Source organism: Uranotaenia lowii, chromosome 3, assembly GCF_029784155.1.
Source record: "Uranotaenia lowii strain MFRU-FL chromosome 3, ASM2978415v1, whole genome shotgun sequence".
NCBI classification, from domain to species: domain Eukaryota; kingdom Metazoa; phylum Arthropoda; class Insecta; order Diptera; family Culicidae; genus Uranotaenia; species Uranotaenia lowii.
Window position 1 is genome coordinate 78,689,661 of NC_073693.1, and position 16,136 is coordinate 78,705,796.

Here is a 16,136-nt window from a genome sequence, read left to right on the forward strand (position 1 = left end):
AATATAAAATTTAAAATCATAGAAACACTGCGCATGTTGTATTTAAAAAATTAAAGATTCAAACTATTACTACAAATACTTCAACTACTCAAAAGTCACAAATTTGTACTAAATGTGACCCTTTGGAAATATATTATCGAACTTAATAGTCTGAGAATACATTTGAAAACATACTTAGGCAGAAACTGCGGTGAATCCGTGCACCCATGGTGGATAACCAACATACAACATACATACATATGTGACCCTTTGGAAATACAATTTTTCAACTTCTATGCAGGATTTCTAACGAGGTTTCGTAATTAATGTTATTTTTTTATTTTATGATACGAATGGTTGATGATCTTGTCAAAAGGATATTTTACAGTTTTTTTTCCCATATTTCTATAGTTGGTAGCCATTTTGTCAGTTAGAGGCTAATGCATTTGCATTATTTTTAAAAATGTCTCGATAACATGATAATATAACATAAAAATAATGATACTTTCATCGGGAAACATATACACTGTTTAAACGATGAAACTTTCGAAAACACACTTTGTAGCCCATATACGTAACTAAAGGTGCTACCGTTGCATGATGTTGCAAATTTGCAACAATTAATAAAAGGCCATTATATCAGACAAAAACTCAAAAAAATCTTCAAATTGTATTCAATTGTGTTAATTGCATTACTGAAAATGCGAAAATATTTTTTCCAGTCAAATTTTTTTTCCTCAGTGCGAATTGGACTAGGTCAAAATTATTAAAAATAAGCCTTTTTTAACATTTCATATTTTTCAGATTGAAGTTGGTCTAGTTTGTGCAAATATAGTCGGAAAGTTTTTTTTTAATTGAACCGTATCTTGAAGTTAGAAATATGGTGGCCATTATGAAAAAAGTTGACTATTTGAATTTTTGCATAATTTACAACAGTTTTAATTAATTGTTGCAAATTTGTTACTTTATGAAACGAAGGGTTAAGTGAAATCTGTGGATTTGTTTAAAATTTTGTGTTCTGCGACACAGATTATGTGATGAAAATTTGCTCATAATTCTGTGAAATTATAGGTTTTTCTGTGAATTTGGACACCTTGGTTTCGAAGCGGAAGTTAAAAGAAAAAGTTCAATCGAATGGTCAATTTTATTTCGTGCAACTCTGGTCTAAAATGACATTAATACTACAATAACTTAAAATACATCTTACAAAGCTACCGCTAGGCGTTGTCAAAATCTTAACAGGAAGGAGCTATCACTTGCCAGCATTTGCTGGAATTACTTCAATACTGCTGCCAGCGCTAATGTCTACACTCCGGTTAGAATCAGGGGCCACCGAAGTTCTGCCAACGTCTTCCTGGGTAAGAACTGTGAATTCGTCCGAATTCAGCGACTGTCGTTTCGGCTGCCGGAAGTAGTCATCGACCACCCTAATCTCTTCGTCTTCGGAATCGGATTGGCTTAACATTCGAGCAACCACTGGGGGAGGTCTGAAGGGAATTGGTGGCTTGTTCTTGCCCTTAAAACTGGACATGTGCTTAATTCGACGTTTGGCGTAAGGACTGGTGTCATATTCTTCAAAGTCAGTAATTTCTTCCAGACTGCCGTTGGGGTTGATATGCTGCAGAGCCTTAACTTTCCGTTTTGCGTAAGGACTATTCTCGTAGCTCCTTTCGTTGAAGTTTTGGATTTGTTCGAAACTTTGACCGGGACCAAGATCTCTGGCTTGTTGGATGGAGGTTGAGCGAGATGAAGTTGGGCTTAGGGATGTGTGAGCTATTCCTAGGATGTCTGTAGAATGGTAGTGCAACTCTTCACCTGTTGGCGATGATTGTTGAAGCGTTCCAGATGTTCTGGATTCAGTCGGCGAAGCGTGGACATTTGCTGCTACAGTCGCTACGACAGGTCTATTGGACATGGGTCTTTGGTAAATGGGAGATCTCGGAACAACCGTATCTGAAGGTTCCTGATATACTGTTGCACGCATCGAAAGTACATTTTCGCTACGAGACCTGGACGCAGAACGTAATTCAACTGGCTCATCATCTTCCGTGTTCTGTGGTTCATCACTGGTTGATTGTCTCTGCTTCCTTCGCTTCTTGCGTTTTCCTCGTAAAACAAGTTCATCAAGAGAGGCAAACGAAGCTGCGTCCAGTTTGGGCAATAGAATAGCATCTTCGTAGCAAGGTGGCCTCGATTCACGAACATCTGGAGCATTACACTGTGCCTCCTGCTGAAGTCGCATGTTGTTTTGACGAGTCCTGTAAAAATTTCCCTTCTTTTATCACATTCACCATAAAAAAATATTCAAAACATACACTTCTCGCAGATGATCAATGTTTTCACGACGTTGTCTCTCCGCTTCCATTTTCCGTCTAGAATCGATGAAACGTTTCACCGATGAATACAAACAGAAGAAACCGAAGAATGCCAGGATAGCCAGCATAAAGTAGGTCCAAATTCGTTCGGTCGTTCCCATGGATTCTGCCGGGTGCCAGATCATGCGACAAGCCGTGTCCCAGGTGTATCCGGCCACGTCCTCCGGGCTGGTGCACCGGAGCTGCTTTCGATCGTTTATCTGAAAAAAAAAACGGGTTTGGAAGAATTTGAATTATGATTGTTTTTATGTGATTCTGCCTCGATTTATTCTATTTTAGTAGAAAAAGTGGAAGAACAACCTATTGACTTCTAGTTATTCTGTTGTATATCATTAACTAACTATTTTGTCTCAGATCCTGGGTTGCCAAGTGCCCAGATTTGTCTGTAAAACCAAGACTTTTGACCCTTCTTCCAGATATTGGTCAGACACAGATTGTGCCCAGATTTTTGCTCAGAGTGCCCAGATTTTACAGACTTTTGGAATTAAGTGATGAAATCAATGTTCATGTATCGGATTTGATCCGTAAGTGCCAGGTTAGACTGTAAATCTCTCTTGGATTCATGGGTATTGGACCAATCATTCAGAAACTTTTTTTTCGGCATGGTACGTGGTAGGAAACAGTGTTTGTTATGTAGTTCTTAACGTACTCCTAACAATAAACATTAAACTCGAAAATAACCCGAGTACAACACCCTCCCTCCCCCGCCACAGCCCATCCCCCCCCCCTCTCACACGTCGAAAAAATTCTTGTTTAGTACCAAATTGGTGATCTTCCTTGTGCACAGACACACACAGACTTTTTTTTTCAAAATTACCCAGATTTTTTATCTTCAACACCTGGCATCCCTGCTCAGATCGCACCCACTCACTTCTGTTTGTCAAAAGAATGTGCGAAATTACTTTCAGTTCGAGAAGCAATAACTTTTGAATTGAAACAATAAGCATCCAAGGTCAGAACCCATTTATTTTCAAACAACCCTGTTATGTACGAAATCAAGATCTGATCGGAAAGCATCTTCTAACTCCTTTGGAAGTTAGAAATGTTTTGAATTAAAAGAGATTCGGGGAAAATCCTTTCAGAACCTCTGCGATGGACCCTACACAGTAAATTTTTGCCTCGATTTCCAGCAAAAAAAAAATTGTGGAAAAGTCCAGCAATTCAAATTTTTGCTGGTAACCAGCAAACATTCTCCGTCATGCTGATTTTTCCAGCACTTGATGTTCATTGCTGAAAAATCGGCAATCGATCTGTCAAACTCGAATTTATTTTTGTTTTTCCTCATTATTTTTCGTTGCGCGTGAAGGGTTCAACTCCATATTCCAGGCATGAAGCGTTCAACGCCAACCAAAGGTATATTTTTTCGAAGAGGTAAAGTATTTCGTTAAAGAAACAAATAATTTTTATTTCTATTTCAGATGAAGCATGATGTCCAATACTTGACGAATAGCTTCCAACCCTTTGGCAGATATTATTTAATTTTGTTACAAAGATTAACTGTTAGAAAAATTAGCAAACAAATATCTTTTTATAAATATGATTTTTATTAAATTCAAACTTCAAATAAAAAATTTCCGTTTATTTTATGAAAAAAAGCTGATTGCTGAGATAGCTGGTTTTCAGTAATCGATATTGCTGGATTTCCAGTAATTTAGATTACTGGATTAACTGCAATCAAAATTGCTGAAAATTTTGCTGGAAAGTCAGCGGGACAAAATACAGCAAATTAAAATTTGCTGTGCATATATTATTCCTACTTTTGCCCCATTTGTTATTCGTTTTTTAATCCTTCAAAATTTCTTGTGATTCACACTTCATTGTGCAAATCAGAGACATATTAGCGATGTTCTTTCTTTGGCTTTTGATAGTGATTGAAAACAATAGACACATTGACACTTTCATTAAAAAAAAAATTGATTGTTCAAATATGTTTGCCGATATTTTATACATTACTTTACCTTTTTTTCTTATAAACATTAAACACAGTAAAAAATGTTGAAAATTATACGGAATCTGAAACACGAATGATATTTTTTTTACAAGTGTTATTAATAAAGATGTTATTTTCCACTCCATTTGATGTAAGTTCTACGAATAAATAATTTTCGTGCGAAAAAGTGTTTATGTATACCAAGAAGTTAATTTTACTGAGTCTAATTTTGCAACTACGTTAAAAACATATATTAGAGATATCAATTTGATTATTATTGCTATGAAGTGAAAACTTATTTCAAAACACTGATACTTCCTTACGGTTTATTTTTTCATTTTTCAGAATAGTAATTGGAGTTCTGAAATGTATTTTTCATTGTGAATTGTGGTCTTAAAATTTTATTTCTTATTTTTAATTCCATTCTGAAGTAAAATAACGAAATATCTTTGTTTTAAAACTTTATATAAGCTGAAAAGAATGAAATGAAAATTCAATAATTGGTTTAGAAAAGTAACAAATTTGCAACAAAGAGGGTATACAAAAATTAAAAATTGTTTTCTGTTCCTTGATGAAGGGCACAATACATATCTACAATTTTTAAAACGATCATCGAGAAACATCAACGAAATAATTAAAACATTATGTAATGCATCCTGCAATTGTGAAAGCAAGAAACAACAAAAATAGCATTCATGCAAAAAAAAATTAAGAAATGATTTTAACTGATTTGAAAGTGATGAAAAATTTCTGCATTTTATGAAAAAAAGAAACTATAAAAGTTTCAAAAACATTGATAATAAAGGTTTTGATCAAATGATTAACTTTCTCGATGACTGCAATTAGTTTTGATCGTAGAGAAAAGGTAGCATTAGTTTAACAAAAATACGGAGTTTGACCAAATATTAAAAAAAATTGAAACTAAAATAAATTTTACATATTTTGAAAAACAAATCGTTTGGCAGTCTTTTACATAGATCTTAAATACATTAAAATCATCAATATAAAAAAAAATTAATAAAACGCCCTTTTGTGATGTCTGAAATAAAATAGTTACATCATTTTCAATTAAGTTTTCTTAATAATGGTCGAATAACAATCTTTTTAAACACTTTTTAAAACATAGGCACCAAATTAGCTGTTCTCTTGTGTAGTTAGTTGATAATATTCGTAAATTCAGAGTTTAATCAATTTACAAAATCAACTCTTTTGTCAAATCTGAAACTAGATTATAACTTTTGATTTAAATTATCATTGTGTTAATGATCTGGAAACAAAATTGACAATATCACAGGTGGGAGTACTGAAGCTAAGTCAAGTTCGGAAACAAAATTCAAATTTAGTTTTTTTTTTATAAAATGTTTTTATATTATTTGTATAGAATTATAATATTTGAATTCAAAAGGAATCATTTCATATGATTTTTTATGATCGTTTTTATTTTGAAATCAAAGTTTTGTTGAAAAACTTTGATTCTGATTGCCGATTTATGATTTTTCTTCGATCTTGAAAATATTTAAAACTACAAAAAATACAATAGGCTATAAAAATTGGCAAGAATGATAATTGTTTTTTATTGTTTGATTTGATTGATTCAATTTATATGTGAGGTACCCCAGACCATTTGTCGACAAGTGCAAACGAATCTCATATCCTCCTCCAAAAAATGTTTCAATATAAACACTTATTCAAAAAAGTTGAACATTTTCCAATTTATCAGTTCAATACTTGTTCGATTTCAGCTAATTTTAGTATCAATGAATTTTTTGAATGATACTTTATTTTTTAATAATCATTTGTTTAATTTTTGGCATTACAGTGGATTATGAAGTTCAAAGCAAAATTGTTAAAATTTGGATTGGCCGATCTTGGATCGATCTTTGGAAGATCGATCTTTTCAACTGAGATTTTTGATAATTGGATCGATTGTTTGGCATAAGATAAATCGATTAGATCCGTACATTTTCGATTAGATCTTTCGATCTTTTGGATGACTTTCTCGCTGAGCCGAGCTATTTAGATCTAAATTCTACTAACCTGTTCAATATCAGAGATTGCCTTTTCTAGGCATTAAGTCGATTTCAATACATAAAATAAGATTGACCTTTTTTGGATATTTTATCTGGAGTATTGCAATATTTTGAGTGAATTAAAGCTTTTATAAGCAATTATTTCTACCAAAGATAGAAGGTAAATGCATCTTTGAAACTCCCTTTTTTTTGTTTTTTTTTTTATAACAAAAGCTCTCTTTCTTGTTTAAAATGGATAAGATCGATCCCTCACAGATGGATCCTCACGCTTCGATTTTTAGATGGATAGATCCTACGACCGTTCACCTGAATGTATTATGAAGATCGATCTTTTCCTGAAGATCTAACAATCCTAGTTGGGACCCACTTCAGGCGATCACCCAGCATTTCTGCAGTTCTTATTTTTCATAATTTACAAAAATAAATAACACAGTTTTCACCTTTTAGAGCATACGCATTTTCATTTTTTTATTTTAATTCTGTACCGTAAACTGGGGAATTTTTGATTATCTGGGTAACTATATTCAACATTAAATTTTTGCAGATAAACATCATTAACTAAGTCTGAAGTTGAAATATCTGAAAACTGTTTTCTAAGTTTAAAGCCTTCAAATTGAGTTTCAAATAAGCTAAATTTGGATTGTACTTGGAGATTTTTATTATAAACTGTGTTATTTTGAAATTTTAAAATATCTGTTTTTTGTGAAGGCTCACAAACAAACACCTCTCCTGATAAAATGATAGCATTTAGAAGCAAATGGATTGTTTTATATGAAATTTTAATTTTTTTTCCTCTGTGTAGGTATTGTTCAAGAAATATTTTTAAGGTCATTCTATAATAATTTTTGTAAATAAACGGACATTTTCTATAAGAAAGCTTGTATAGAACAAATGGCCCAAAACCCAATCAAGTAGTTAAGTTTGAATTAAAAAAAGAACATAGAAACAGGAGGAGAACCTAGGAAATTGCATGAAGGTAAAATTTAATTTGTTTTTGAGGCCAAAAAATATTGAGAAATGTTTATAGTTATTTCTCCTAAATGGTGCAGCAACATTGTCCATCTTTTGAGTATATTTGTTATTGAAAGAAAATGTTGAAAAACTCAATGGAGTCCAAAAAAAATTACTGTATTTGATATTTTAAGTCTTCTGTGCTAATTGGCATCATAACTATAATTTTGAATATGTTGAGATACGTTAAACCCAAAGCGATAAAAGTTACCCCAAAAAATGAAATCTGGTTTTATAACAATCATTTAGTTATAGTTTCAAAATGTCGTTTGAATATTCTGTTATCAACGATCATGCTTTATACTCCTTACCACAGTAAGTATTTTAAATCTTTTAAGTGTTACAAAAAAGCAACCCCTTCCAAAATATTCGAAAATGAATTAAAAAAGTGATCAATGTTCCCCCAGTTATTTAAAAAAAAATCATCTTATTTCTAACACTATTTAAACTATTAAAACTATTGAAAAAGCAATTCAGTTGTTTTGGTATAAATTTCTTAGTAAGAGGTCAGTAAAGTGTTATCCATTGACAAATGAAACTTTTCTCAACGGATGCATTGTCCATGCAGCAGAGGGTTAAAAATAATTTTTCAGATATCACTTTAAATCATAACTTATTTTGTTATTTGTTTATTCAGAACGTACAAATCAGAAATGTTAAATTTTCAGAACATAAAATTTAAAATTGGGCACTTTGGGACGTCACGATTTTAATCACTCACATATCCGTTTCTATTTATCGAAAAAATTACTTTTAATATCAAAATTTAATGCCTTAAATTTTGAATCTTCAATATCATCTTTTGGTTCTGTACGCTATTTACATCAACTTTTAAACACAATATACTCAATCATGGCCGTAGGAACGGGGAAATGGGGGGGGGGGGGGGGTTTGAGGGTTAAGCCCCCCTCATGAAGTTCCAAAAATGCCAAGTGAAATTTTTTACCTAAAATAAAATTTGAAATTTCTAATCAAATTTTGATGAACTACTAAAAGTATTCAAGAGTAACAATCTCGACTATAAAACCTTGAAATATCATTCAAGGACCACGATTCAACAACAGTTTTCTTAAAAATTCTCACTTGTTGATACTAATAGAGTCCCAAATATTGAATCTCAATAAAATTAGACCAAGCTTAGATTGTCCAAATTTTGTACAGATTTTCTCACTCTATTTGAAAAATCAACCGAAATTTCAATTGAGTCCTTAGAATTATGTATCGTGTGTCAAAATCATTTTTTAAACAAATTTTGTCAAAATGTACATAAACGATTTTTTGGAAGCCTGATTCTTCAGATGATTCGGATTCGGCTGATGGGTTTCGAAAAAATTATAAACGGTTTCCCATGTGTTTTTCTTCTTGATTTTAATTGAATAATTCCAAAATTTTTAAGCATATTCGCCAGATTCTTGGAAAAATTTTGAAACAATATGCCCTAATTTCGCAAGGTTTTATGATAAAATTTTCTGGAATTGCCCAGTCCGGATACTTGCGGAAAAATATCTGGTAAGTATCCCAGTTTATTGTTCTTGATTTTCAGTTTAGGTCATCATTGGTATAGAATCCTGCTTCGAACCTTGGTGTTGCATTTAAATCTAAAACGTGATGAATTTTATTCATATTCGAAACTCAAAATTTCGGAATATGAAAAAAGAATATATAAAATTTGAGAAGATTTGGATCTGGAATTTTTATCCTAAATATATATCCAGAGTAGAAACATAAGAAAATTTCATGTGTCCAGAATTGAAAAATGTGAATCAATTTCCTCATGTACAATCTTATTTGAATTTATAAGTTCAATAATTGAAAAAAATTCATATTGAATACCGTAAATTCAAAACTCAAGTAAAAGATTTCTGGTTAAGGGTTCTGATACAAATTTCGCTTTTTGGTTTCAAATTCATAGGATTTCTTATCTGGAATTCAGATTCAGGTTTTGAATTTGGGTTTAAAATGTAAAATTCAAAATTTGAACATCCAAGGTTTGTATTCAGATTAAGCTCAAATTTAAGTTTTATAGTCAATATTTGAATATCAATTTGAAAATTCTAATAAGGATTCAAATTGAAGAAGATCGCGGTTTCATAATTTTGATTATTGATTTAAAATTAAAATTTCAAATTCAAGCAAAGTCAGTTTAGAAACACAATCATGATGAAAACTTCAATTACACTATTTAATTTATGAAATGTTACTTGTTGAACTTGTTTGCATCCTCAGGTGAAAATTCAGCTGGAAATTTTATTTAAAATTATTTTGTTGAAAATTCATCAAATTCAAAGGTTTTTACTTAAATCTTAAATTTTAATTAAGTTTACAAGATCAGAAAATAAACCTTATTTGAACCGTAAGCCTTATATTATTATTTTTGATTATTTGATTCATTTTCACCCATGCATAAAATGGATATGCTTGTAGTTCAAATGAATTTGACTGCTAATGTAAGTGAGTAAAACTTGTTTTTTTTCTGAAGGAAGCGTTCAAAATCCTTTTTTTTTTTGTTTCTGTATTTGATGTTTACTCTTGAGCTCGAACATCATCTCAGGAGGCAACTAGTTCACCAACTGGATATATCACAAGTTCCCATATTTTTCGAAGCTTTATAAAATAAATAACTTTTAATGCAAAATAATTTTAACCTAAATTATTTGTGTTTAGCACAGAATCATTTTTTCACTTCTGTATACATTGTTCAAGCAAAAATGTTATAGGAAAAAACCATCAAAACCCCTCCCATAAGCCGGTTCTTCCTACGGCCCTGTACTCAATATACAATATACTACTATCTTCTTGTTTGAAATTTTCTTGTTAGTTTAGTTCTCTCTATCTGAAATCTAAAATAGATCTGAAACTTCTAAAATTAAGTTATTTAGCCCTTGGCGTTTTGCAATTTTTGGAGAATAAAAAAATGTAAAAATTGCTACGGATAAGTTACTCGTAGAACAAAACTGTTATTTCATCATGCGACTAAACTTCTGTGAATTTTTCAGCGAAAAAAATTGAGGTTTATAGGTTTAACATTAAATAATAGTTGCAATGTTTAAGGAGAGATAAAGCAGTTAGACCATTAGAAGACATCTTCTTCTTCAGCTTCTAAGCGCCTGTTGGAAAAATGATCTCCACAGTGGAAAATTAGACTGCAATTTGTTACGGAAACATTTCTACGGAGCCACCAAAATAAGCTGTTCCCTTTTCGTGCTTAGTTTTTGCTCTAAATAAACACGCCTCAATGTAACGATGATGTACTTTCAGATCACAAAAAATGTTCCGTTTTCATGCATTGTTTTCAATCTAAAACTTCACAAATTTTTTGCTGTGCATCGTTGATGCATTTTTTTTTCTGGTGCGGCGATCATGCTTGCAGTCAAACAAAACCAATAACTTTTTTTTACAATAAACAAATCTTTAAATCAGCTAAAGAATAGCTGCCATAGTGAAATTTCGCTATTCGAACCTAGATTGCCACGATCTTTTTTCAAAAAACGCCATATTTTTTGACCACTTTGTCTTTCGGCTCAATTTTTATATACCACCAAAAATAACAAATTTTTTTCTTCATGAATAGATATAATTTAAAGGAATAATTTATAAAAATCGGTTCAGTAGTTTCGAAGACATAGCAAAAATAGTAAGCCGGGTCTATATGACCCTTACAGGCTTATTGTCTTTTTTTTTTAACCGTGAAGGAAGGTTAAGATGATATCAATTCACTTGAAAAAGCGTTCCCAAACTTACCCGACCTGGAGGCTCCGTCAGAAAAACGAAAAAATGTCGAAAATCGTGGCTCCGACAGTCACAGCGCCACGGATTATCACCGAGCCATATTTCGCCGAGATAGGTGTTGTTGTCGAAATAATCCTGCCGGAAAGGGTTGGTGAGACGGTTGCCGTACAAATTCAGCCTCAGAAGAGAGGGAAGTTTAGCGAATGTTTCGTTGTCTACCGACGATATCCGGCACATGCTCAAGTCAAGGGTTTGCAGCGTGTCCGATTGAAGATCAGTTGGTAGCTCGGAAAGTAGGTTGTGCGACAGATCTAAACCGATCAGGGCTGGCATCTGTCCGAGAGCGTCGGCATCCATGTACATTATTTCGCAATAGCTCATGTTGAGATGAGCCAGGGAAGTGGCCACGATGCGCTGCATCCGGCTGATGTAGTTCCGGCTCAGGTTGATCGTTGTCAGTAGAACGTTGTCTTTGAACGTTTTGCCGTCGATTTGTGATATGGTGTTGAAAGACAGGTCCAGGATCTTGAGCTGTGCCAGCCGTTTGAAGGCATCGTTTGGAACTTGCTTGATCGAGTTTGAGGATAGATCGATTTTTTCCAGCAGTGGATTGGCTGCGAAACTGTCTCTTGTCAATTGACGGATTAAATTTCCTCTCAAAATTGCTGTCCTAAGATTTGGAAATCCTTCCAGGTCAATAGAATCCATGATGCAGTTAGATAGATCGATGTGTCTTAAACTGTCTGAAGTAACGGTTCCATGTAAAAACAGAGAAATTTTATAGTTTCTTGACAAATTGAGCACTTGAAGCGACGTTAGGGAACTGAAAACGTTTGACGGAAGCGAAATCAATCGGCAGCCACTCAAATCCAAACGCTTAAGACTGGTGGACTCAATGTCTGCTTGAATGCTTTTAAGAGGATTGTTGTTGAGTGCAAGATGTTCTAGACTTGGCAGACCCTGTATCACTTCTCTTCCGGAAACTTTGGAAATCTTGCAGTCACTCAAATCCAAAAACCTCAACGAAGGACTTATCAGTACAAGAGATGCTTCGTTACTGGAGAAACTGGTGAACTGGTTTCCGGCTAAGCTAAATTCCTCCAGATAAGAAGTTTTGAGGAGCAGCTCGTTGGGATAAATATTGGCCCAGCTTGAAATGTTGTTGAACGCCAAATCGAGCTGTTTCAGGGACAGTAAACCATCTAATGAATCCGCCGGTAGTGACGTGATCAAATTATTCGACATGTCCAGGTAACGTAAATTGGTGAAAAGGGAGATTTCCGGTGGTATGAAGCTGAATAAATTCTTGGACAGAATCAGTATTTGAACCTAAAACAATAAGGTTGAATGTATTATGAAAGCACAAATTAAGGGATGAATCAGTTAACCTACATCATAATCCGTGAATTCCGGAAGCTCTGTTAGCCCATTTTCGGAGCAATCGGCAAAATAATCCAATCCTCGGTAACCACAGTGACATTCTGAAGGGCAAGGAAGCTCAGCTGTTACGAACGTTACAAATCGTATAACAAACAGTAATCTCCACATGAAATTCATTCCTGAAAAAGATAGTTATTCAAAACTATTACTTAAGAAATTGAATTTTTATACATAAGATAATTGAGAATGTTCTTGAAAATTTTATCCACGATCAACGATTTCATAGTTGTTTATCATGATTCATTTTTTTCGTTGTTTATTTTGCTGTAACGAGCGAAAATAGACAGCACCTTACACAACACAGTTCTACTGATAATATATGTACGTTTAGATTCTTCTGTGACGATGTTAGGAAATATTGAATACGCTTCAACCTTCTCAGATAAGATAAAGATTATCTTTAGATATTATTCACTAGTGTGGTATTCACACGGCTTGCTTCTGGTTAGCGTTGTACGATTTTTAGAGCTCTCATTTGAAGTTTTTTCATTTTATAACTGCTTGGCACTTGCTCTATTGCTAAAAGCCTAAAGTTTTTAGCAAAAGTGCCAAATTTGTTTAAAACCAATGGTTGTTAACTCTCCACTACTTGGTGCGCTTCATATTTCCTTATCTATTTCGTCACCAAAAATGACGTCTCAACGCTCGTCTGAGCGTCTCAACAAGTCATAAAATCAACCAGACGCTTACTCATTCTGAAGTCAAAACGACTCAATGGTCTGTAACCATTGCTAGCACTGCACTTGCTCGAAACTAGAGATTAATCAGATCTTCTACAATTCGAAAAACGCGCAAATTAACGACCGACAACCTACAGGTGGGGAACCAAGAAACTGACTAAATCGATTAAAAGCCTATATCCGAAAAGCCATTCGTGGGACCTGTTATCAGTCCCAGGTTCCACCCGTTCCGATTCTGCATCGAAGTGTGGGAAGATAAGATAAGACCAATCGGGGGTACGATTTTCTTTCCCCGGTTCATTCCAACAAATCGCAGAACGCAGCCGGTGGAAGAATTTCACCCACATGTGAGGGTCATTAGACAGACATTAGGACGTCGAGAGCAGCATCCATTTACGGTAATTATCGGCGCCCAATCTTTTGATACCTAATTGAAGAGTGTAGCTCTGCGATTTGCTATGATATTTCGCAGAAGGAAAATAATTCGGCCAGGGTGGGAAAATGAATCCGCCCAATTATGGACCGTCTAATCGACGGTATAATCATTCCGGTAGAAGCCACATAGGACATATCTACTAGGTCGTAAATTACTTAAGTCTGATAAATGTACTCATAAATGCATTAAGCTCATCACAGGCTCTCGTCAAATGGTCCTTGAAGTTGAAGGGTGTAAATGAAAATAGCACTGTTGTAGAATCATTCAGAAGAGTGTGTCATAAGCTGAATATTAACCATAGGGGAGAATGGATATACTTAATTCTTTTTCCTATTTTCATAATATCTTTTTGCATTTTCTGACAGCGTGTAAATTCAAGTTTATTTGCTGAAAAAATAAAAACGATACAGGATCCCATAGATGAACTAGAAGCGTTTTCGTAAGACTAAAAAAAATTGTAATATTTTGGAAGTTATTAGAGCAGACTTGATCCTTTAATCAGGGTGCCCTAAGCTTTGGATTCAATCATGGACCACAAAAAGAGATGAAATTTCAATTTGTAAAAAAATCGCGCAAATTAGTGAACTTTGAAAAATTACAGTTAATTCAATTTTTGTTGCATCAAAATTCTACAGACAGATTTTGTAGTCATATTTTTTTCAAAACTCTACCATCGCTCAAACAGTATTTACTAGCAAACGAATGAAAAGTAGGTTTTTTAGACCACTTTTTTGAACTTTTTGTGACCATTTCATTAAAAAAATTTAAAAAAATATTTCTTGTCTTCATGATGTAGGAATTAACTTCAGCTTTCATATGCATACGGCAAATATTTTTTTGGACGTAGCTCATATGTTACAGCAGATTTCGTGAGGCATGTTTTTCGGATTTTTTTTTCTTTCATGCTGAATAACGAGAAAACTAGTAACTTTAGCTATATATAATGTTCTAAACATATTTTACTGACGTTACAAGGTTTCTATTGATATAAGTTATGTTTAAATCGGTTGAATACGCCAAAAGTTATAACGATTTGAGCTTGTGGTTTCAAATTGACACTCCTAGTGCTGATTAAGGTAATAAAATCTAATGCGGATGAGGGTTAAAGTGATAAAAAAAGATCTTCAAGTCACATTTTGTTAGATTTTTCAAACAAAGTGCGATAACTCAAATTTTATTTCATATTTTGAGATGACAGGTTTGTTGTTTTGTTTGATTCGGCAAATTTTTCTAGAACATTTGATCTTTGTAAAACACTCCAGTTTCGAGATATAGCTGAGAAATCAAGGGAATTCTCCCTTAAAGTTTGCACAGACACTTGTAAAACATTTCATTAGAATTACTCAAACAACCATACATTTGATCGTGTTTTGTGATTATTTGGTTTGAAAGCCCCTTTACTACAAGTGGTAAATTTACAGAAATCATTATGACCTTGAAAATATCTTAATGCCCAATTTTGGGTTGATCGTTTTCGAAATTCCTTAGCTGGTGCGATACTTACATACATTTTTTTCTCAAAATTTAATGCATACATTTAAGGTGTTTTAAAATTTACTCAAAATTCAAATTAAAATATTTCATTTTTAACATAGCTCAAGCAATTCAAATAACGTAGCCTATAACGCATTGAACAAAATTCAACAAACTAGGAAATATGATGACCTACTACTTCTTCAATTGTTATTTACATTAAAAAGAAATTTTTAGCCGAAAAAAAGCATGGTAGCTTCAACGCAGAACAAGACCTTTGAAATCTTTTGCAGATCTGCAAAAGACGCTGTTAATGTTAGTCTAAAATTTTCCAAAATTGATTGATTAAATTATATAGTGAACGGATTAACCTTAAAACTGTTTTTCTATCCACCTTAGATTGAATCATGACGTTCCCAGAAAGACAGACGCATTGTTAATAAAAAATAATCAGGATTCATTTCCTATATTTATGTGATTTTGAAATTATTTTTTTTGCAACTTGAAATTCAAAATTCAAAAGTTCATTCAACCACCCTAATGAAGCTTCAATTCAAATAAATTCTTTGCGGTTTTGTGAAAGTTTGTTCAAGATATTTAAATTTTAAGTTGATCAAGTTGTTGAGCCTTAAAAATAGCTAGTAATTTTTTTAAAATGAATCTTACAACACTTTCCAACACACATTGTGTTATACAGAATTCTCGTCACTCTCAGACCTTACTTCCAAAAAATATTTTTGATCGAAAAACACATCGGCAAAAGTTAAAGATGATTGTTTTTCATGTTTCTTCCGATCAAAATGTCTCAAAATCCCATTCAAACGTCAGGGTAGTTAAGCGACCTCTTCCCGTGGTCCGATCTGGCCCAAATTTGGCTTTGAATTTTGGACTATCCCAAGAATCATTTTGAGCCTGCAGCGCTTATATTTTTTTTTTCAAAATTTGGGATGTTGAATCACTCTTTCTACCAATTTTGTTTTTTTTTTTTTGGAAATTTGATGATTTGGAAACTAACGTGGTATTAAAAAAAAATAACGAAATATAGTTATGTAT

At 33.2% G+C, this 16,136-nt stretch overlaps 1 protein-coding gene across 1 annotated transcript; it reads right to left on the minus strand.

Annotated features, from left to right (window-relative positions):
- Positions 1-1,104: 1,104 nt before the first annotated feature.
- Positions 1,105-13,322, minus strand: LOC129754287 (insulin-like growth factor-binding protein complex acid labile subunit). Its single transcript, XM_055750250.1, has 5 exons — positions 13,185-13,322; positions 12,447-12,613; positions 11,067-12,383; positions 2,295-2,554; positions 1,105-2,237 (listed from the first exon to the last, which is right to left on the minus strand). Exons 1-5 carry the CDS (start codon positions 13,186-13,188, stop codon positions 1,232-1,234), a joined length of 2,754 nt encoding a protein of 917 aa, XP_055606225.1. The 5' UTR covers positions 13,189-13,322; the 3' UTR covers positions 1,105-1,231.
- Between the last annotated feature and the right edge of the window lie 2,814 nt (positions 13,323-16,136).